We start from the raw sequence: 23,389 nt of genomic DNA, 5'->3' as shown, positions 1-23,389 counted from the left end.
AAAAAGCCCATTAGCTTCCACCACAAATCTCCATCCAACTGCTGTGTTCACAATTATGGTCAATGTGTTGAGCCAGTGTCTGCACCCACCTGCAACCAAGCTTTAAAGCACACTTGAGTCAAATATCCCCTCTACACAAAAAGACACAAAACTGAAAAAGTAAAAAACTATCTTTTAATTCATGTTGTATTACATGTTTCCATATTATGGCAGTGAATGTTTCAGCAATAATAAGAGTCACTCCTCAAACAAGAGTTTTTACATAAAAAAAACAATACCAAAAACTAATCAGGGTTCAAGTAATGCCCAACAGAAATACATTTTGAAACATACACACACACGCAGGAAGATAGATCATATTTTGCTGATCATACTGTAATCCACCTGCTACTTCCTGGTCTATGAGTGGAGAACCAAGGTGTTTGTTTGGTCTGCCTGAGTCCTCTCTCTCTCTCTCTCGCTCGCTCTCTCTCTCCTTCAGTCTCTTTTTGGTCACATGACTGGACTGACAAACATCTGTAGTTACAGCTGAGACAGTAAACACAAACACAGACAACACACAGCCTCTTGAGTTATAGGAGGGCTTCAAGGTGCTTTAACCAAAACACACACACACACACACAAAAAAAGACAGTGGTACCAAATCTGAAACACTTGATATCAAAAATAGTCTCTGTGTTGGTCTCTAATCAGTCGGGACACTACAACGGTTGGGGGGGGGGATTTTTGTCTTGTTAATGACAACCTATGGCTTCAGTTTATCTAAACACACACACAGTCATGTACAATCCCACGATCAAAACATATTGGTGTAATATTTTAGAAGACAGTTATAGTCTATATAAATGGAAATACTGTAAACAACTGCGTGTGTGCACGAGAGCTGGGAGGCTCCTCGTTGGTGCTCCTATTGCTATGGTAACCAAGAATGGTTTTTAGTTGTAATTTGGCCAATCAATCCGTCTAAGTGCTTACAACCCACCATCCGCCTCCCCGCTGACATTACAGTAAATCTCAGCAGGCGCATACACACTCACACACACACGCACGCACACACAGAGAGAAACCGTGGAGCCAGCCAAGTGCTTTGACATTATCTTGCTGCCTGTACAATGCCTGCATCAGTCAAGTTCATTAAGACAAATTCATTATCAGTCAACAGTACTTGGATTGAGTGAGTTAACGAGATAGAAAAAGGCATACAGTCTTGTGTGAGACAGAACTTCTCCATAGATTAGTCACAAGATTCATTCACAATTAAGGTGTGAACACAAACAGGGTTAAGGATTAGTAAGGGCCGTCCTAATACCAATTATGCATTTCTGAAACATACATGGAGTAATACTCAAACATGGAAAATGCTGTGACAGGTGATTGAGATATAATGATGCAGTTTTTTGTTATCATTATGCACCAGAAATCACACATACGCACACGCTGAAATCTATAATTGTGTGTGCACACATTAACAAACACAAAAACCTGGTATGGGTTCCTATTGCCTCTTACAGTATGTCTGTGGTCTATGAACAAGAAGCACCTCTGAAGTACAGAATGGCCTTGGAACCGAGTATAAGTGTTTAACTACAGGCAGGCAACAATACACACCGGCACACAGGCACAATACAGGAGGCTTTGGCACACCCATGCTAGTCTTACTACTCAGCATTTTCCAACACAGAAAGTAGAGCAGGTTACAGGACAGGACAGACCCATAGCTGCCTCAGATTGCCTCCCCTCTGGAGGGGGGGAGGTACAGGTTGTCTGACAGACACAATGATCAGCCATCACATTCAATCAGCACCGAGCTGTCTGTTTTTTGTTTTTTTGTTTTTTGGAGTCCCAGCCTCTCATCCAATCAGCAGTTCCAGGCTGTCCTCATAGTTGGGCTCTTGCGGGGGGCTGGGGGACAGGAAGGCCGTGGTCACCGGGGTCCCCGTTGCTGTGGCAACATTGAGGAGGGTGTTTGCGCGGATGCTGGTGGGTGCTGGGTTGCGAAGCGCCGCGGCCGCCGTGATGCTGGTGAGGTTGATGCCGAGTGTGAGCCGCGTCTGCTCCAAGGCTTTCTCTGGCACGGCGAAGGCCTCTAGCTTCTTCTCACCGTTGGCCATGTAGGAGTTCTGGCAACCTCGACAGATACAATCCAAGCATGCCTGAGAAAGATGCCAAAAAATAGACAAGGAGCATTAGTGTATTTGCATCACACCAACGTCACATTAAAGTTGCAATATTATTTTCAGATCTAACCCCAAGTCACTAAAAGAATGTAGTCAGGGTGGAATACGAAAAGCATAGTAGTGCATTAGTTTAACGATAAACCGGCTATTTTTGCTGCTTTCATCTTTAAAAACGATAAGTGATATTAAGCCTGTTTTCCTGATCACATAAATCACAGTTGGCAAAATTAGTTACAACAATGCCTTTACACTTCCAAAGGGCTGATTAAATACAAAAAAAAAAAATGTGCTTGTGCTCAATAAAACCAATGAAAACTTGACCCCTAAAATCCCATACATGCAATGCTCATAGTCCCACCTTGCGGTTTGAGTAGCAGGGACAGCGTTGCCCCCTGCAGGTCAACACAGAGGGATTCTGGGTGGCTCTGCCACACTTACAGCCCTTCTTCTCCACCGGCTTCTTATATGGAGGCCTGACAGGTGCTGGGGGAACAAGGCAGCCTGCCATCAACCGCTGGTCTTTGCTTCCGTCCTTCGTCTTGGAACCTGCACCAGTGCGGGCCTTTGCATGGGGCTTCTTAGGGCCCGGGTCAACGTGCTTCCTGGCACCTTTATTGTGATTTGGCGCAGGGCGACTAGGCTTGGGAGGCACCCCATTAGGAAGGGGGGAGTATGCGTGTGCTGTTACTGTTAAAGGAGGTGTGGGTGGTTGCGTGTGCAGTGTCTGAGAGGGGTGTGGAGTGTGTAAGTGTGAGGAGGAGCCCTGCAGGATGGAGGCGATAGGGAGGGGTTTCACCTTTTCTCTGTCGCTCTCTGAGCGAGATCGTTTACGTTTAAGGCGGACTGGCGGGGGCTTGGAGGTTGGAGGAGGATCGAAGGAGGATGTGTGTATGTGAGCACCATGGCTTGCCACTGTGTTAGTCCTGTCTGTTCGAATCTGTGTGTAGTTGTGAGCTGCGTCCAGCTGTATGTACATTTGAGCGTGTGCTCTGTCCGTAGTTAAGTGTGTGTGAGTGTGTGTTCTTTCTGACTGTATATGAGAAGAATCTCGACCGGGCTGAAGAGGATCCAAAGTCTGTAAGACCTCCTCCACACTGAGAAGCAACACCTCCCCCTCCTCCAGCTCCCTGCTGCTAGATTCCCCATCCCTGAGTGAGCACACAGTGCCTGGAGTTGGGGCTAAATGTCCAGTAGTCAGACTCAGTTCAAGACCACCACAACCAGTATTGGACACAGACAGGCCTGCCTGTGGCTGCTCCTCTACCAGCTCGCATACTTCTAGCTCCGGGGACGAGGGATCCAGGTCCTCTAGCCCTTCTCCATTGCATTCCTGTGGTCCATTGGAACAGGGTGGGTCAGAGGAGGAGCTCTGGGGTACAGCTGAAAGCTCTGCAGGAGCAGGTGGTGCCTCTGTGGGGGTAAGGGACTCAGTGACAGAGGGATTCACATCTTCCTGTGCAAGGCTTAGGTCCTCTGTCTCTATCTCCTCTTCGTGTGACATTAGCACCTCCTCTAGCAAGGCCATAACCTCTGGAGACCCTCCTACATGGCTGCTGATCAACTGCAGCAAGGGCGAATGAGTTACATAGAGGCAGAGCTTCCTGTAGCACTGCACCAACAAAGAGAGCTGTTTGTTCTCCTGGAAGCCGGAATAGTCTTTACAGCGGCTGCACGGCGGCCTGATCTGCATCTTCTGGCCTTTACAGCCCAAGCAGACATAATGCTGACACTCTGGATGTGTTGGGGAAATGGGATCCTGGAGCAGTTTACCTGAGACAAAAACAAGACTGAGCTGTTAATCCTTATGTATATGCAACTATAGCACAATCAACTATGTCATTAAGTCATTTCCATTCACCATCATGCCTCTAAAGAAACCGTTGTAATTACAATTAGAATTTATTAAGCTGCCGGTTATTTTCTCAGTTAACCATTTGGTGACTTATTCGAATATCTTTATTCGTCTGACCAAAAGCCCAAGCAGGGATAAAGAGCAAATCTCCGCAAATGAAAAGCTGAACCCAAACAAGCTTAAGCTTTTTGAAATTACTTAATAAAATATATAAAAATAAAATAAATTATAAAAAGGAATGTTCTATCAATTGTTTCAGTACCAAAGGATGCATTTGAAGCAGGGCAGGGAAATTAATAAATGTAATATCATAATCTGTGACTCATGCGACGTTTTAATTGTTTCTGTGCCTCAAATGCTGGTGCTTCTTGAACTTAACCCGGTTTACTGAAATAAACAACAAAAATACACTCCAACCTGTTCAATCAAAAATTCAAACTGCTGATTTTTACAGCTTACATCTCCTCCAGCCTGTACTTCTGATTACATATAGCACGAGAGCAAAATAATCAAGCTAAAAATCACCCATTACATGACCGGCAGAGGTGAAAAATACTGTCATATATCACTCTCCCAAATATTACACATCTCTAAATGCAAACTGTGCCAGTGTTGATACTCCATCAACTACACAGGACTGAGTAAACAAAGGCATGAATAGGAAACACATGGCTCTGCAGCAGACACAACAACAGAGGAGTCATCTGTCTTGACAAGAGGACAGATGACTGGGGCTCAGCCTTCGGTTGCTAAGGAGACCACGGCGGTGAGCACGACAAATTGTGTCAACTGCTATGAGCACACGCACGCCCACGGCCCCTCCAGTCAATATGAATAGTAAGGTTATGAAACCCTCATTCATGTTAAGTGATGCGAAATGTAATGTGCGCTACGAATCAGGTGATCATGTTGCAATGCGATGGCACAAAACAGCATTAGACCGAGTGCGATGTATACCTGTTATAAACAACAACAACAACAACAACAACAACAAAAAAGAAAAAAGTGCTTACCACAGACAAGGCATGCGAGGGACTGACGGAAAAAGGGCAGCAGCGTGTACATCTCTGCGAAGGTGTTGGGCTGCCTCGGGTCACACTGCAGTACGGCCCGGCTGGCGGACACGTACAGAGTGGTTGCACTGACGGGGTTCATAGCGGTGCACTCCGCAGCCTCGGGGAAACACGGCCCGGGCAAAAAAAAAAAAAAAAAATGCAACCACTCGCTGCGACTGAAGGCTTAAAGATAGCCAAGTCTCAGAGTGGATGGAGGAGATATAGAAACTAGCCTGGTGGACCAACAGTCAGCCACTCCACTGTGCCACTGCAGACATGTGAATTAATAATAGACACAATAATAGACACAATAATAGACAACGAACATGCTGAAGCGGTTATCACTGAACGCGCACGTTAGCTCGGCAGGCGGCTAGCTCAAGTTAGCATCCCTGGTTCGTAGTCGTTCCTCTCCACCAACGAAGTCTTTCCGATCCCAGTTACAGCTTCTGTCAATTCGGACCTATTCGACCCCCCCTGGGTTGTAATTACTCACATTATCCCTGACGCTGCGTAACGCCTAACAGTGACTCAAATGATCCAACAACCCATGATCAAAGGGTTAGCATCGTGTAGCTAGCGTTAGCTTCTGCCATCAGCCAAACGTCTCACACGATATATGGTCGAATTTGGCCATAGAGCCCATTTAATATCCGACACTGTCTCTTCGTCGGTGCCTAATTGATCGAAGAGCAACTCCTAAGACCGCACATTCGTTTGGCTAGCAGTTAGCCACCAGTTCCCAGGCGCGCACTTGATGTAAACAAAGCTAACCTGCTAGCGTTGGCATGGCTAGCCGAATTAGCTAGCGAAGATTCAACCGTGCCACTAACCCCCCGCCACCCCCCCCACCCACCCCCACACACACACACACACACACACACTCGTACGGCCGCCCTATACCTCGCGCGAAGGAGGGATGTGCAAGCTGTAAATTGAAATCCTGCTATTTTGATACGTTTTACTGTAGTACTTGGCGAGCAGCGACCGGAACATAGCTAACTAGTCGTTTTACAGACGCATCAATCTTTCGATTTTCCACTTTTCCTCGCTTCAACCTCTCTCGACGGGCACGATCATCACGCGAGACTTCCTCCAGTTACCCTGGTTACCGTAGTGTACGAAGGATTCACGTTGTCCTCCGCACGCGCTGCGGTGGCCCTCATTGATAACACTTTATCGATTAATGAGTTATTATCTGATCGAGGAGCGATGCTCGGGGTCACTACACTGCAACACACTGACTTATTCCGTCATTCTTTCTATTCATTTATAACATCTTTAATACTACACTCTTTAAAAAGTCACAACTATTGCTCGGTCACATATTGTGGCATACTTTTACTTTTGTTTATATTCTCATATATTGTATATATTTTATTATAAAGTACATACTAGCCTCTTATTGTATATGTAATTGTTTTTACTTATATGTATATACCTATATATAAGTTTCTATTTCTCTATATATTGTGTTAGATATTGTATTATGATAGTATTTATCTTCTTTAACATTGTGTATGCACCATGAGCAACTGTAACAACCCCTCAGGGATCAGTAAAGTATTTTTAATTCTGATTCTGACAGCAATTAATTAATTATTTATTTTAAGATGAATAGAGAGAGAATAACGATGGAGTCTTTTCATCAGCTTTTATTCCCTTTTGTGTTAAGTTAAATAAATAAATATTTGAAAGGGTCAGCACTAAGACCACAGCCGAGGGGTAAAACTGCATATGTGTCCACATTAACAACAAATACCTAGAATGATGAAGATCAAGTTGCATGTGATGGTGTGACTCTGTGGTTGCTACTATTATAGAGAAAATAAAAAACGTTTTTAATGGTGCAAAATATACTATACGTTGTTTACTGAATTATCAGATCTATTAATATAACAACGTTTGGAAAAGTTTGTGCAGCATCCACTTTTTGAGGATAACTTGATATAGACTACTAGCCTAACAATTACTCCGGTGTTTAATAGTTTAAGTTTAATAATAGACAGAAGGTCCATTTACTCAACTCTCCTCTCACGCAGGTGGACCTTGATTTAAGATTATTTTGTTAAAATACTATTCCCAAGGCCAAGAATGAAAAAAAAAAAAAAAGTCTCATATTATGATTTATTAAAGACTGGAAACTAATTAACTAATTATTATTATTATTATTTTAATGACTCAATCTAACTCTATCTCTGAACCCCACTATTCTTCAGTGCAGAATGAATTCAGGCATAATTGAGAATGTTGTTATATTTAATTCATAAACATTGGTAAGTGTTTATTTCAGGGGCATCCAGATGAGGTAGTGGTTCATAAGACCCCACTTATCCCAGATAATAGAATAAAATGCAGTTATTTGATAAATCACAATTATTAGAACACCTTTTCTCATAGGTTACAATTCCTGTCCTGCTTATATAACCTCACTAATATGCAGATATGTCTGTTTTAGCCTTAATTAACACGTCTTACATAAGGCTGTAGAGGGCAACATATTATTTTCTATAAACAGGGTTGTCTAAGAAATTAAATACAATATTTACTTTGTAAACTACCTTGATAAAAATGCCCTGTGTTTGACCTGTCAGGCAGCTTTAACCCCGGGTACCCTAACAAGCTCTACAGATTAAATGATTATATTCCTGTGTATACTTTGAAGGGTTATGGCATTGTCTGGTATTTAGAACATCCAACCAGCAAGATAAGTCCCAATTTGAGAGGAAGTTCTTCCTGACAAGCTAAACTCAGGGCAAAGAGATCCTAAACTCTTGACTTTCAGCTTACAGGCGACGATGAACTACAGGAGAACTGATACCCTCTAGGTCCCGCCCACCCGCTCTGACTACGAATTCCTTCTTTCCTATTGGCTGTTCGAGCTCGCCCCCCGTTCGCTATTGGCTCAAATCTCTGTCTTTCATTTCCGCCCGTTGTCACCCGAGAACACGCAGGGGCAATGATGGCGGCTTTCAGTGTGGCTCGAAGCAGCTGCGGATTGATAAACGGGTTGAGGACATCTTTCAGGAGCTTGGCGCCGGTGAAACATGGCGCCGTCGCGGCTGCGGTGCCGCAGACGAACCTACGACGGGACTGTCGCTGGTATTCTGTCAGCCATTTGTCCGTTAAGGAGAGGATTGACAAGAAACGGACGGCGGCGCTGGTCGGGGGAGGTCAGAAGAGAATAGATGCACAACACAAAAGGGTAAAGTCAGCTAATATTTACTCTCTTTCTTTCTGCTTTTACACAAGCATATTTTTTTTTCATAACTTAAAGCCCTTAAAATACACTGACAGCTGGATTGGTTGAGGTGTGTAATGCCTGGCTCAAGGGCTCTGGATCAGTGGTTGCTGCTGGAGCTGCAGTGTTGTTGTTGTTTTGTTGCCCCCTCACACACTTATTAGTGACATTAAAAAAAAACTTCCTTGCTAGTGGCACTTGAGATACTTTGCCTTATGCTTTGGAAAACAGCCATCTTGTTGATCTCCCGTGCCCTTGAGCAAGGCAACATCTGAAACTGTCAATCCCAGTGTCCAGTGTGTCAGCCCAATGTGATGGACAAATATTAAAACCTGTATTATGATATATTTTCAGTATAATAATAAAGTTCCTTGGTTATCATCAATCTGTTTTGTATATGGATCCATGGATGTAGGCAGTATACATACAGAAATGGGTGATAATGATTAAACATTGAAGATATATGATGATATTAAAGTACAGTTGTGGTGTTTTTTTCTGCAGGGAACAGGGAGAAACTGCATTTTTAATTTATACTATTATAAAGCAGCCCTAGATGATATACAACATTGGCTTCAATGGACACAAATACAACAAAAGCTAAAGAGATAGCTTCCGCAGTGTAAAGGATATGGCGAAGACTCTGCTGGTTAAAGTGTTCGCTCAGGTACATGTAACTTGGTGTTATGTGTTTGCAGGGTAAGCTGACAGCCAGGGAGCGAGTGGAGCTTCTGCTGGACCCCGAGTCCTTCGTCGAGTCGGACATGTTCGTGGAGCACCGCTGCTCCGACTTCGGCATGGAGCAGGATAGTAACAAGGTAACAGGTCGTACACATGCCAGTGACCTCTGCAACGTCATGTTTATCCACTTGCTTCTTCTGGGGATTTGAAGTCTTTATCCTCATAGTATCTTTTTCTTTCTCTTGTCTTAGTTCCCGGGTGACAGCGTTGTGACAGGCCGAGGCAGGATCAATGGCAGGCTGGTTTACGTATTCAGTCAGGTACAATGTTTAATTATACTTTAAGAATCCTACATTGTGGTAGTACACAACAGCATGGTTTCACCTGTATGATATTCTTCGTCTTGCCCTTTTTGTGTTCAGGACTTCACAGTGTTTGGGGGCAGTCTGTCTGGAGCTCATGCACAGAAGATCTGTAAGGTAAACACAGCTGAGATACTGAGGAGCGCGTGTATAAATGCCTGAACAGTGGTGTTAAACATGTCTTTTCTTTCAGTAAATGGTTCAACAATGACGGGGTTTTATGTTCTTCATGTTTGTGGGTGTTGTCAATGGTTCTTCCTGTTTGATCTCAGACCTTTCAAATAGTAAATTTACAATGTTTAAATGTTCTCTGCTCAGATTATGGACCAGGCCATGACAGTTGGAGCCCCGGTGATCGGGTTGAACGACTCTGGAGGTGCTCGGATCCAGGAAGGAGTGGAGTCTCTGGCCGGATATGCAGATATATTCTTGGTATGGTTATTTTTTAAAGAGCCTTGGCATATTAACATTCTGTAATTCACATAGTTGATGTTTGGGGTTTTTTTTGGACACTGTAAATGGAAAAAGTGAAAACAACACCTTTCTTCTTTTTCCAGAGGAACGTCTTGGCTTCAGGAGTCGTCCCTCAGATCTCCCTCATTATGGGTCCCTGTGCAGGAGGTGCTGTCTACTCCCCGGCCCTGACAGATTTCACCTTCATGGTCAAGGTACAGGCTGCGCCAATACAGCTAAAATTTTTTATTATAATTAGTAATCTAGTAATAATCAAAACTTCATTTGATTTGTAGCATCAGCAGACATCCAAAATCAAATGTTTTAGAGTCAGAATTCTACAAATGTAGTTAATTTTGGCGGTGATACACAATTATTCACATAGTCCTGTCTCTACGATTGCATTCTCACTCACATTAGCCTGACATCTGTGTGTGTGTGCGTGTGTGTGTGCGTATAGGACACCTCATACCTCTTCATCACAGGACCTGATGTTGTGAAGTCTGTCACCAACGAAGACGTGACTCAAGAGGAGCTTGGCGGAGCCAAAACGCACACCACCGTGTCCGGTTAGTTTGCGTGTAAAAAGCTTTTATCACTCCTGATTATCTTGTGGTGATTTATTGAGGAGGTTTTTTTTTAAATGCTTCCACTTCCAAATCAATGTCAAGGTTGTTGTCATGTAAACATTCAGCTGTAGAAGCTTCTTCAAATTTCGTCTTTAGGTCCTAAAAAGTGTCCCGTGTCTTTTTCTCAGGTGTGGCCCACCATGCATTCGAGAATGACGTTGAAGCCTTACTCAACATGCGAGAGTTCTTCAACTTCCTGCCGCTAAGCAACCAGGATCCTGCCCCCATCAGGGAGAGCCACGACCCCAGGTAACCAATCACCTTTACCTCCATTTTACAGAACAACCAATAAACCCGTTCTTAATGGGAGGATACCGGTTTTTATTTCAACTCATGTCTGATATCTCGTTCCTCTTTTCAGCGACCGTCTGGTACCTTCATTGGACACCATCGTCCCGTTTGAGACAACTAAAGCCTATGACATGTTGGACATCATTCAAACAGTATGTGTGCACACACACACACACACACACACACACACACACAAAAAAAAAATACGATAATATGTCATCTAATTTCTGCAAGTAGTAAAGGTTTCCTTTGTTCATATGTCTGTTCAGATAGTGGATGAGAGGGACTTCTTTGAGATCATGCCCAACTACGCCAAAAACATTGTAGTGGGATTTGCCCGCATGAATGGACGCACTGTAGGCATTGTGGGTAACCAGCCCAAAGTGGCTTCTGGTAAGTAAAACAACTAGTGAGAAGAAAAAAAAAAAAAAAAAAAAGTAAGAGTGCAAAAGTATTAGTGTTATGTGAAAAGCGTAATTTACCTTATTAAAAAAATATATGCAAACTAACCGTGCCCCAAAAAGAGCATGATGGGAAAAAATAAGTTGGAAATTGTTAATTAGTAATCTACTCTGATGTGTTTTTAGTTGTGCTTTTAAATCCTTAATTTATGTCTTGTTTATCAGGTTGTTTGGACATCAACTCCTCAGTGAAGGGAGCTCGCTTCGTACGCTTCTGTGATGCTTTCAATATTCCCATCATCACCTTCGTGGATGTGCCGGGCTTCCTGCCAGGTATTCTTTGAAAATCTCACACAGTGCATATACACTTGTGCTGTAAATAAAGCTCTAGTTTACATCTTAATCGGGTTAGGCTATTGACGGATGATTCTCTAGTGTGTCTCCCTGCTGCCATGAATAATACAGTTACCAGGATGGAACAATCTGCCTGCACAAAAAGCAGGAAAAGAGCTCAGCTCATGGAAAATGAATAAGAAGCTTATAGATACAGTAATCTCACAATTTAATACAATTCGTAATACTGGGTTCACAGTATAATATTTGTAACAAAATGAGATTGAAGACAAATTATGACAATTTATTTTCTCTTATTTTCTTAACCAAATTATAGAATCCTTTTTTATTTCTGAGGAAATGTATAAAAAATGTGTAATTTGAATCTTCACATACTTATATTGATTAAACTGTCTTGCAATATATCTTTACATTCCTATTAACATGTTTTAGTATGGGAGTGAGCTAGGTATCGTAACTAGGATACCCATAAATATCGGCTGACTTGGCAATATTATGACCCATGCATTAGGTGAAATACATTACATGTGAGCAGAAACGTTCCCTGCAGCGCACGCTCACACCCATTATTAACTGCTGTCATGGTTGTCAACAGGTACTGCTCAGGAGTATGGCGGCATCATCAGACACGGAGCCAAACTGCTGTATGCCTTCGCAGAGGCCACCGTCCCGAAAATAACAGTCATCACCAGAAAGGTAGGTGTGTGTGTGTGTGTGTGTGTGTGTGTGAGTGTGTGAGTAAAAAGAGAAGAGATGGATGTAGAAAGTCCTATCTGTGAAAAGAGTGTAGAATTAGCAGAGAGGTTTAGAGTTGAGGGTTTTCCCTGGCTGGTAGTGATGTTAGAATATACCAAGCTAAGTGACTGTACAGTAACTCAACACTGCAGTGATTCCCAGTGAAAGCCATTATAAATCTCTTTACTGGAATACACTGTGAAGCAGCTGCACACTGAGTGCGGTGTTGAGTTGGCATCATAAGAACCATTACATTATCATTCTCCATGCTTTAATCTCCACTTGACATATTTTCTGAAAAATGCTGCCTGCTCTTCAGCATGAACAGTGCAGTGCATTGTTGGAAGGGTTATTTTTCAACAAAAAATCTGTGTGTCCTTCAGATGTGCAGTGAAACCCTATTAATTATAAAAAAAATAAGTGGAAGTGTATTTTAAATCTGGGAAAAAGTGCCAATAAGTGTTTTACACGTACATATGACTCAAGGCATGTGTGTTTGTCTGTGTGTACCAGGCGTACGGTGGAGCCTACGACGTGATGAGCTCCAAACACTTGAGAGGAGATGTGAACTACGCCTGGCCCTCAGCTGAGGTTGCTGTCATGGGTGCCAAGGTACAAACACACTCATTTGTTTTCTCTTTGTCTCACTTACTCTCTTTCTTCCCTTTCTTTTTGATTCGACAGTGTGTGTGTGATCTTTCTTTTTTTCTCAGGGCGCTGTTCAGATTATCTTCAGAGGAAAAGAGAACCAGGCTGAGGCAGAGGCTGAATACGTGGAGAAATTCGCCAACCCCTTCCCAGCTGCCGTCAGAGGTAAACTCTCATTATTTCGTAGGTCTGCGAAAATATATACCGCCCTCCTACATTAGTGGAATGCATTACACACTTCTCTTCCTCACCGGCCAAATATTTGTTTTAGGTTTTGTGGATGACATCATCGAGCCGTCGACCACTCGCAAGAAGATCTGCAGAGATCTGGAGGTGCTGGCCAGCAAGAAGCAGGTCAACCCCTGGAAGAAACACGCCAACATTCCTCTGTGAAACACACCCAAAACTGTTTCCACATTGACACTAGCTGAAGGCACTTGCTGTGGGATTTTCCTGATTATTGACTTCATATTCAAATGAACTGCGGTGGTACCTTGTGACAACGACTGAGCAGATGTCTTTTGTCATATTTAACCACTCCACTGAAAGCAGATGTAAAGATCAGTCCCTGATTTTGTAAGGGCTTAATAGCAGTTCCCCGAATGTCCTATCAACTCACTGCTTATGTGTTGAACTATAAAGTGTGTTAAATTTGGGGAAAACATTGGTGCTCTGTAAACAAAATCAGCATGTGTATCTTTACATCTTTAACACCAGTAAGCAATAGGTTAATAGGAAAATCCTACATTTTTATTGAACAGTATACAGTGGTCACACACATTAATCATCACGTCAGTAGTGGCCATATTGGTCACTGTTGTTGGTATGATTGGACATTTTGAGAACAAGATTGTATCTGAAAGGGCAGATTACGTATTGTTGAGCAGCTGTCAACACGATAGTTGTTGTGCAAACATACTGTAGTCTGCTGCCATGTACAATGTTTCCAGAGTCATCAATGTACTGTATTTAGTTCTTAGTGTTTCTGGTGTTTGTGTGTGTGTGTATAGTAGTTCTTTCAGACTCACTCCCTGTGTTTGATGTTCTCCGTTAAGGTCAAGAAAGTCATCCTTACAACTGTGCCTTCTCTCTCTCTCCGGCAGGCTCTGCCATTTGTAAAATAAATCATGGACTTGATACCACGTTCTCTTTACTTTTATCAATGCAATAGTCAATTTTTTGTGTTTTTAAAAGAAATATGACATAGAATAATATCAGAGGGTTTTAATGAAGTGGCTACTTTTTCCAGTATATATGTGAATTTAACATACAACCAAAATTTTGTGGTTGGACTGTTCACAAAGAATAAGAACGATGTTCACTGCAGTTAAGGATTCATATGTAATACAGTTCATTTGCTTCATTTCCTCCATCTTAAATCAACTGAAACTAAATATTGATTATACCAGGGTCACAAAATATTCTAAACTTAAAGTTCACTAATTCACTTGTTCTGAACCTCATTACATGGTCCTCTTTAGCAGATTGAGTTAGCCAAGTTTCCACAATTTTGACTGTCAGGTTTGACTTTCAAGTCAACGTGGATGAGAATTAGAGGAGCTGAAAATTGTGGAAAATTTGAACATCTACCGTTCCACGACTGATGAGGATCACATGAAACCCTTGAAAGCCAGAAAGTGGATCTTGAGTTGAGATTGTTTTGTAGAGCTTGACAGTTCATTTTCTACAGTTATGGTCTGCTGTGAAATATTTGGCAACACTGAGGAAAATGCAGCTGTTTTGAACTACACTGAGGTTGTGAAACAAAGGCACATACAAACACTGGTCCATAAATCGATTACAGATTTTATTTTATTAAAAAGAATTTAGGTTCACAGAAAAAGAAAAAAAAACAAAACAGGCTTTTAGAGCATTTTAGGGCAACTGATGTCAACTGCACTGCAGAAAAGATCCAATTGTCTCTGATATTTACAAGACTGCCAAGCCAGCCGAGGGAAAGGTAAAATGATTGATAAAACAAATAGTGGTGAAACACGATATGGCTGGAAACATTCAAAACACATTCAAACAAATCTGTCAGACAGAAAGATCCATCACTGCACTGGATATGAACAATGATAACAACAAATCTTCATCTTATTGGATAACACTGTAGGCGAGTGTAAAAACTGTAACTTGATTTGACCTGTGAGATGAAGAAACCTAACAGATATTCTGCTGTAATACTGAACTGTGAAACGATTACAATCAGACCATACAGCGCTTAAAAAGCTGGTATCCCACAGCAACAATCTGAGCTTGGTAACCGTTAGATATGAGTTACGGGTGAAGGGGGAAGGGGCTGGAATATACTGTAAGTATGTAGGCCACAATTTGGCAACAAACAAGATACATATTCAAGAAAAAAGCTGTACAAACATCAGACAAAAACAAAAACACACTTGATTTAAAACTTTAGTACTAAAGCTACAGAATTCAAAATATGTTTATTGTCTTTTTTTTTTAAACCTTTAACTTCAAAAAGCTGTTACTCGAGGGTGTGTGCAGAACATGTCCGAGATCTGAAAGGGTGGGGCGTCTGTCCGGGGGTCGGTTGGGGAGAAGGAGGAGGAGGAGGAGGAAGAGGAGGAGGAGGTGGGGGATGTGGCATCACCGTCAAATGACAACACTCGCTTTGCTTTGACATCACACACAAGACAGTTACATCACTTCCTCCAGGTCAGTCTACGGCTGTGGACCTCAGTGTGCATGTGCGACTAACTCAACCATCATCATCATCATCATCATCATCATCATCATCACCAGCAATACTTTACACACACACACACACACACACACACACACACACACACACACACACACACACACACACACACACACACACACAACACACACACACACACACCACGCATCAGCACCACCACATACAAGGACTCAGATGGCGAACAGAGGGAGGGGAGAGGGGTCGGTGGGTGGTAATAAGAGCAAAGATATAGAACATTTAGTACTGAGATCCTCTCTAAGTTGGATTTAACCAGACGGATCGAAGTGCGACACCAAAAGAAGGGGGAGCTGTACAGAGTGTTACGCTGCTCTGTGCTGCTGATCGGGAGCCGAACCAAACAACTGTACATCTGTGTAACGGAGGGAGGGCGGCTGTAAAAACTGCGAGTACTCATCGGCCGGCAGCCAGAGCGCCATCAGAGCTACTGCTAACAAGAACAAAACCAACAGGCTGGAAAGGAAAGGAAATAATCCGGACTAGATTCTGGAGAATATTCTGGATCCTCCGGCCTTCCTGAAAGAACAGAGCCGATCCTTTCTCTCGCGCTTCCAGGTGAGATCCAGCCGAAGCGGGATCATCAGTAGATCCACTCGACAAACATCCCTTCCATCACGTCTTATAGAAAGAGAAAAGTACTTAAAGAATGTTTTTTTCTTCTTCTTAAGAGTTTGATTGGCAGGTTATGTTGGGTTAGATGTCTCAAAACCCCCACCCCCCCCACCTCCCTCTTGTTAACTCCTGATGTGGATCCTGATCTCAGGATCTTTGCCTCTTCCCGGATCAGAACATGGGCATGCTGAAACCCTGGAACAGCGGAGAAGAGAGCGACTGTTAGACAACCTTAAAGAGGAAATATCTGCAGAAGGCAGCATGCATCGCTGTCTGCCAGTGTCATTTTTGTGATTACCACTTGGGGGCGCCAACGGGGAAATTTTGTGACAATTGACAAATCAATTAACTTGTTTGACTTATTCAGATTTATTCACCTTCTTGACTCAAAGTGCAAAGTTTTACTCACCGACTCGTCCTCAATCATCGCTGCAGAGTCAAAGAAGTCTGGTCTTAATTCCGCTCTTTCACGTCTGTTCCTCGATGGCGGCTGGGAAGGACAAAAAGCCAAAATAGAGACATGAACAAAGATAATCAATTAAGGCAAGGATTCCTTATTTATCTTAATTTCTTCTGTGGAATTTCGCAAATCAAATGCGGTGAGACAAAGTGACGTCACTGACCAGGTCGATCACCATAGTGTCTTCAAACTCCTCGTTCATGTCCTCCAGCTGGCCCCGTGATGACATCATCACATCCTCGAAGATGGGCTCTGCGTCATCCTCCATCAACCCACGCCTAAACGAGAAATATCATTAACAGTAAAACACAATTATAAAAGAAGACACACATCCATCTGTTTATCGTCTTATAAAAACAACTGTGGCCACTGTCTTATTTAACTGAGGACTGACATGAAACTAAAACGACTATAAAGTCATCGGGTTTTAAGGCTTGACACACTTACACAGTCTGCCGGACGCCCTGATTGCTGCGTGACTTGATGTAGTTCATGCCCGTCCGGTCCTTCCTGTTCACCTCTTCCATCTTCTGCTGACCGAGCCACGACATCTGCATCTGAGGACTGAAGACAAACAGGGGCTCAAACATCCTCTCTAAAACAGTCAGCTGTGATGGGTAAAACTACAAAATAAAAGGGGATTCATTATTTTCATTATGTGTATGCACTCACTTGTGTACAAAGTCGTTCTCTGATCCGGGTTCTGAGTCCGGGTCTGGCAAGTGTTCTGCTGGTCTGTTCTCTCTGAGGACTGTTGAGGTGAGCTGAGGAGTCTGCAGCGCTCCCGGTGTCTGAAGAGTGTCATTGCGCATCAACCACGAGCCCTCAACACTACTCTCCTCTGAAAATCAACACGCAACACATTCAGCTGGAAGATTCAGAGCAGCAAACGCAAAAAACCTGTATGTGTGTGCGTGTGTGTGTGTCCGTCTCCTCACCCTCGATGCGTTTCTTGTGTACCGGCGGTCGTCCCTTCTTGCTGCGGACTGAGCCGGCCTTGCTGCTGGAGCCCGATGTGACGGACATGTGGTCCTCGTCTCCTCCCGTCAGCAGGCTGTTCCTGTAGGAAATCAGTGGCAGCCACACGTCCTCCCGACGCTCCGACATAGACTCTGACATGAACTTCTCAAGGTACGAGTGGCTGAGGAGACAGAAACATAGTTGATTTATTTTGAAATTACATGAAGAAAGCTTTAAGTGGCAGAGAAGGAAAAAAAACATGGAATGGAGTACTTACACTGTCTTTTTGTCTTGGCGAATAAGTTTGGAGGAAAATTCACTCAGAACCTCCAGGAAGGCCAGGTTGATAGGAGGAAACTCTGGTCCTCGAGGATTCTGGTACTTAAATGCAAACTCTATTCCATCCCTGATATGAGAGAGAGCAAAAGGTTAGAAATAGAAAAACAGACACAGTTAGAGTGAGAAAAACAAGGAAAGACAATAAAAAACATGAGAGAAACCAAAACTCAAATAAATAGAAAAACTAGTAACTCACTAGCAGAAAATATTTGCATACATTAAAGAGAAACTCTACTTAAATTTATTGGCTGCTGAATTGATTTTTCCCAGCTTAGTTGAAATCTAAAAATGTGTGTTTGGTTTACTTCTCTTCAGCACAGAAGGCATTTCGGGAATGTCACCAATAGCATCCTGCGTCCAGATTCAAATCAACATCACTAAAATCATCACAAACCTTCCAATTCTTCGTGGTCTTGGAGCTCTAACCTAAAGCATTCTTAAAATCCTTCATGTCTCAGAACAGAGCCCAGTCTTGTGTGCCCACTAGAGAACAGAGTCTTACTTGTGCAGCGTAGCAACGGCCTCTCTGGTCTTGATCTGATCCAGGCCAAAGGTGAGGGCGAAGCGGCGGGCCAGCTCCTTGATGCCGCTGACATGAGACGACGTTCGGTCCAGGTTGGGTCCTTGGTCCTGCAGCAGCTCATTGAACAGCTGCGGCGCAAGTTGACAAAGTGTTTACGCACGCAGGAGCACTCAAAACGTAGTGAATGCGCTGCTTCAAGCCGTAGAGCTGTAATATTGTCCAACCCTGTATTATCAGTGTCTTACCTGCTGCAGACTGAGGATGAGGGTCTTGGCACAGAGAATCTTGTCCGTCTGTCTGGTTTTACTCAGAGTCTCCTTGATGATGTCGCCATAATCATTATAGTACTGAGGCAGAGAAACAAAACCGTCAAAAACATGCAACAATCAACAATTGCATCAAAACCAGAACATTTGACATCCAAACTTAGTTTGTTTAAAAGAAAACATCTTCTAAATCTGAATCTTCTAAAGCCGACTTCCAATGTTTATCCATTTCATTATGCCTTATTTTTTATGTTGATGTCAATATTAATGTCGAGTACAGATGAACAGCCACCTTCATGTAGTGTTTGAAGATGTCGGCAGCAGCAGGCATGTCTACGATGTCGTAGATGATGAGTTTACAGAAAGCTGCGAGCAGGTTTCTCCTTTTGTGGAGAGCCTCGATCTTGTTGGCCTCGTCCTCCTCATCTCCCTCTACAGGCAAAGGGAAATATTAAATGAACAGGAGGCAATTTGTTGAACTATCTTCAAGCTGATCTCCTACAAATAATGTGCTCTTGGTGTCCTGTAGGAAGTTGTTGCTCTCTCTCTCTCTCTCTCTCTCACCCATGCTCTGACTCTCATCGTCCTGATCGATGAAGACGTGGTCCAGCACGAAGTTGAGCAGCTCGTTCTGCAGAGTGCTGTCTGGGTTGAAGACCAGCGGTTGGAGGCCCTCCCTGCCGCCGGAAGTCAGCTGGTGACTGAAGATCATCAGCAGGTCGCAGAGAAGCATGAACGCCTGAAAAAGAGGCACACAGGTGGTGTTATAATTTATCTGTTCATTTTACAACAAAGACTTTCTAAGACAACTAAATATTCTCTTTCTTGTGATAACAGAAATATACAGAAATCCTTTTTTTAAAAATTATTTTTCTATCAGGTGTGTGTTGTTACCTGTTCTTTGACTGGTGTGTTGACGTTGGACAGGCACTGCTGGCACACAGCCAGGAAAGACTTCACCACTCTCCTGAGAGCCACAAGATCATCCTGCATCACACACACACACACACACACACACACACACACACACACACACACACACACACACACACACACACACACACACACACACACACACACACACACACACACACACACACACACACACACACACACACACACACACACACACCATTAGCCATACTTCGATCGATATTAAACAGCAACATTGGTCAGGCTAAATGTGTGTCCCTGGTTAAACTGCAGCAATGAAGTAATCAAACTTTAATGATTTCAATAAATCATCAACTCACTCCGCTGAGGCGGAGGAATCAATACGCTTTGTGTTGATGCTGGTGGAGTCTGTCAAAGGGCTCACGGAGCACAGTGGGACATGGTAGACTGATCCAATCATGATGATTGAGTTTTTTTTTTTTTATCTTGACACACCCTCAGTCCAGGCCATTATAAACATCAATGTAATCTGCATAATTCAAATATAAGGGTGATGCCTTTATAATGCGTTAAATGCTACTTAAATGAGATACAGCAGCATCTATCTCTGCACCACCGAGACAGTAAATAGACAGGAATCAATGCTGTCATTGATTTCATAAGGATGTACAGGTGTCAGTTGCATTTTATACTAATATTGGCTGCTCGTTCATAGTGTGGGACTTGATCACTCTGTAGGACAATAAGTTTAATTTCTGGTAGATAATTAATAATCAGCAACAATTCTGAAAATCCATTAATCATTTAAGTCAAGCTTAAAACACTTTGGTTTGCATTGATGTGGAGTGTGCTATACAAATAAAAGCGATTATAGACCAAACGATTAATCAGTTAATTGAGAAAATAATCTTTAGCTGCAAGCTAATAGTGAGAGAATTCAGTTACATATATTATGTGCACATGGGGAGTTTTTAAGTTGCTGTAGCACTATTGTAGTGCAGAACTATTGAACTTGAACTAAAAAAAAAAAATCCTTCAATTTGAAATGCTGCACTGTAGGACATTTCCCAGGAGCAGATTAAAGGTTAAACTGTCTTGGATGTTTGGGCTTCAGTCCACACAAAATAACAGCCTTGGGATCTGCTGCCTCTCTGCGGTGTTTAAGTGTTAAAGGAGATAGATTGGAAGTAAGCCCCTGAATCGGGGGGCTCTCTGCAGAAATACAGATAAGCTCCTGTCCCTCCGGGCCACAGCTGCCAAGACACAGCCATCTTCACTGACCGAGAATAAACCTGGGATCTGTGAGCGTGCAGCGTTAAAGCTCTGTCAATGAAGTGAGTCCAGCACCTTGCTGGGAGCCCCCTCCGTGATCTTGACCAGCTGCCAGAGGATGGAGTAGTGGGAACACTGCAGGGCCTGGACAGCTATCTGCTCCGGCATGGAGCCCTGCTCGATGCCCGCCTTCAGCAGCCGGTAGCAGTTTCCAAATAAATCCCACCGCGTCAAGTCGTGGGCACTGAGGCAGGAAACAAGAGGGAAACACATTAGGTTTACTGTACTGTAAGTTAAGCCATCAAATGTATTTAGTGGAGGCTTTTATCCAGTCAGATTAACAGTAACTTCTGAAGGCTACAGCCGAGACACAAGTTTTGAGTGATAGTAGAGAACAAAAGCATCACTTTCGACTTACAACGGACTATTTCCTGATACTTTCTGATATAGAATGAAGTGATTGTTTTCTCAATTTATCAAACATGACTCAATAATGAAAATAATAGTTAGTTGTAGCCTTTAATAGGTACTGTAAGAAAGAGTCTTACTTGTGGAAGGCTGTGAGTCTCTTGAGAGTGGATAAAACATTGTAGATATCGTCATCATCAGCCTCCTCAGCCTGCAGAATAACAAACACCTGTTAGTACAAAAAGACCAGACTTCTATTTCTACTACTCACTTAAACACTAAAAAAAACACCCCTATGTATAAACACTGATATGCAACCCGTTTAAGATTCTACAAATAAAATGTTTCCCTATTTGTCCTTTGCCTCATACCTCCTGCAGCAGCTCTTCGACAGAGTGCGTAAAACGATCCGTCATCTCGTCAATGAGCTGTGAACGGGCGATGTCCACGCGGTTCATGATGGTGTACTCCTCGGAGCAGAGGATGCTGTAGGTCTTGCTGCAGGCCTCGAGCACGTCGATCTCAATGTGCTTCTCCACCACCAGCCGGATCTGCTTCAGCAAGGCGTCGAGGTGCTTCTCCATGCGCCCGGCACTGTACACGTCCAGGTCAAAGAACTGAGGGATCTGCAGCAGGTTGGCTACCTTCTCCGAGTCTGCCTGGTACTGGTGGAGAAAGGAGATGGAGAGGTGGGAATTAAATGGAGAAGAAAGCGTACATGGAGACATACAGAGGCAGAAAGGAGAAAGAGGGACCCATCAATCAACATCTGATACTTCGTTTCTAAGATAAGATTAAGACTTTACTGATCCCACAGTGGTGGAAATTCACTTGCTACAGCAGCTCCAGATATAGCACAACAGACAAGAAAATACACATTAAATAAAACATTTAATTAAAATAAAATAGAAAAATACAAGATATAATGAAAACATAATTAACATATATACATTTTTTTTATATACATGTAATTAATATGGAACATTGCACAGGTCACAGCAGGAGGTAGTGGCATTTCCCAGTTAGTAAAATACATTTTAAGTATTTAGCCAGCACACTCGTCCAGAGTGGTGTACATTCAATAACACTTCTCATGACTGCATAAGTAACAGCCTGATCGATTATTTTCGACAGATCAGTCTCCCAGCCCTACTCATTAATCAGTGCCAGTAGCCTGTCTGTTGCTGGCCCTGTGCAAGCTGCGGGCTGGCTTTCAGGAAAGGACTTACCTTGGACAGAAGCATGGGCAGAGCCATGATGAAGTGCTCTGTCAGTTTGTTCTTATCGTCTATCTGGGTCTTCCTCTCCTTTGCTGTCAGCACCTGGACAAGCAGATACAAAACTTTAGGTAAAATGCAAAAATCGGCAGGAAAAGGGTGATAAAGCAGTGATTTTGTGTGGAACTTTCAGTCCTCTCAATATAGTTAGAAAAAGTCTTTCTTTGCTACGTGTGTGTCTTGCTTGGATTAATCCCATTGTATCATTTAACTAATCTGTTTTTCTCATTGTCAAAACCATGACAAAGTAATCTATAAGGATCCATGTCAAGTCGATCTCATATTAAACATAAAGTAAATCGACTTGGAACGCAGTCATGTAAATATTCTACATTATGACTACCACATCTAAATTTAGACAGATCAGTTCTGTACACAGGACTAGTAGCAAAGAGTGTCTTCAACAGCATATAGTTATTTGATTGAGGGTTATTGCAGAGGTCATCAAGCCAACTCTGAGGATCCGTATCCTTGATTCTGAAGTTAACCTGAATTTTGATGTGTTCTGCATTGATATCTCTATGATTATGCCATAAATAAACCAGATATCCGTTTTTTGGCTGTTGTTTGCCTTCATTAAAACACAGAAAACAGAGAGTGGAGCACTGTTGACTTCCTGGGAACTAATTTTATGCATAGAGATTTTTAAATATTGCTCAAGGCTTCAGTTGGCAGGTATATTCACCTGCTCTCTCATTACATCAGACTCACCTTCCCCACTCAACTCGTGTACAATGCAAGGCGAATGCTGACAGT

At 42.8% G+C, this 23,389-nt stretch overlaps 3 protein-coding genes across 3 annotated transcripts in view; 1 reads left to right on the top strand and 2 right to left on the bottom strand.

Moving 5' to 3' along the window:
- Window positions 1-152: 152 nt before the first annotated feature.
- On the bottom strand, window positions 153-5,935 carry msl2a (MSL complex subunit 2a). Its single transcript, XM_051396385.1, has 3 exons — window positions 5,043-5,935; window positions 2,536-3,947; window positions 153-2,153 (listed from the first exon to the last, which is right to left on the bottom strand). Exons 1-3 carry the CDS (start codon window positions 5,182-5,184, stop codon window positions 1,851-1,853), a joined length of 1,857 nt encoding a protein of 618 aa, XP_051252345.1. The 5' UTR covers window positions 5,185-5,935; the 3' UTR covers window positions 153-1,850.
- A 2,076-nt stretch (window positions 5,936-8,011) lies between these two features.
- Window positions 8,012-14,016, top strand: pccb (propionyl-CoA carboxylase subunit beta). Its single transcript, XM_051396388.1, has 15 exons — window positions 8,012-8,289; window positions 9,024-9,143; window positions 9,258-9,326; window positions 9,429-9,485; window positions 9,687-9,800; window positions 9,926-10,036; window positions 10,282-10,390; window positions 10,579-10,699; window positions 10,812-10,893; window positions 11,011-11,134; window positions 11,368-11,475; window positions 12,092-12,192; window positions 12,745-12,843; window positions 12,945-13,044; window positions 13,151-14,016. Exons 1-15 carry the CDS (start codon window positions 8,044-8,046, stop codon window positions 13,270-13,272), a joined length of 1,683 nt encoding a protein of 560 aa, XP_051252348.1. The 5' UTR covers window positions 8,012-8,043; the 3' UTR covers window positions 13,273-14,016.
- A 657-nt stretch (window positions 14,017-14,673) lies between these two features.
- The window catches only part of stag1a (stromal antigen 1a), a 42,128-nt gene continuing 33,412 nt past the window's right edge, over window positions 14,674-23,389 (bottom strand). Inside the window, exons 17-32 of the mRNA XM_051396371.1 lie at window positions 22,586-22,678; window positions 21,728-22,021; window positions 21,497-21,567; window positions 21,024-21,192; window positions 19,677-19,769; window positions 19,347-19,521; window positions 19,075-19,214; window positions 18,762-18,863; window positions 18,496-18,644; window positions 17,932-18,060; window positions 17,633-17,835; window positions 17,367-17,535; window positions 17,142-17,258; window positions 16,858-16,972; window positions 16,644-16,724; window positions 14,674-16,429 (exon numbers count right to left, since the gene is read on the bottom strand). Coding sequence (XP_051252331.1) covers window positions 16,406-16,429; window positions 16,644-16,724; window positions 16,858-16,972; window positions 17,142-17,258; window positions 17,367-17,535; window positions 17,633-17,835; window positions 17,932-18,060; window positions 18,496-18,644; window positions 18,762-18,863; window positions 19,075-19,214; window positions 19,347-19,521; window positions 19,677-19,769; window positions 21,024-21,192; window positions 21,497-21,567; window positions 21,728-22,021; window positions 22,586-22,678 — 2,124 coding nt within the window. The 3' untranslated portion in view covers window positions 14,674-16,405. The remainder of the gene's footprint in view (window positions 16,430-16,643; window positions 16,725-16,857; window positions 16,973-17,141; window positions 17,259-17,366; window positions 17,536-17,632; window positions 17,836-17,931; window positions 18,061-18,495; window positions 18,645-18,761; window positions 18,864-19,074; window positions 19,215-19,346; window positions 19,522-19,676; window positions 19,770-21,023; window positions 21,193-21,496; window positions 21,568-21,727; window positions 22,022-22,585; window positions 22,679-23,389) is intronic.

The sequence above is a fragment of the Dicentrarchus labrax genome, unplaced genomic scaffold (genome assembly GCF_905237075.1).
Source record: "Dicentrarchus labrax unplaced genomic scaffold, dlabrax2021, whole genome shotgun sequence".
Classification (NCBI taxonomy): Eukaryota; Metazoa; Chordata; class Actinopteri; family Moronidae; genus Dicentrarchus; species Dicentrarchus labrax.
This window is presented reverse-complemented; position numbering and strand designations above follow the sequence as displayed.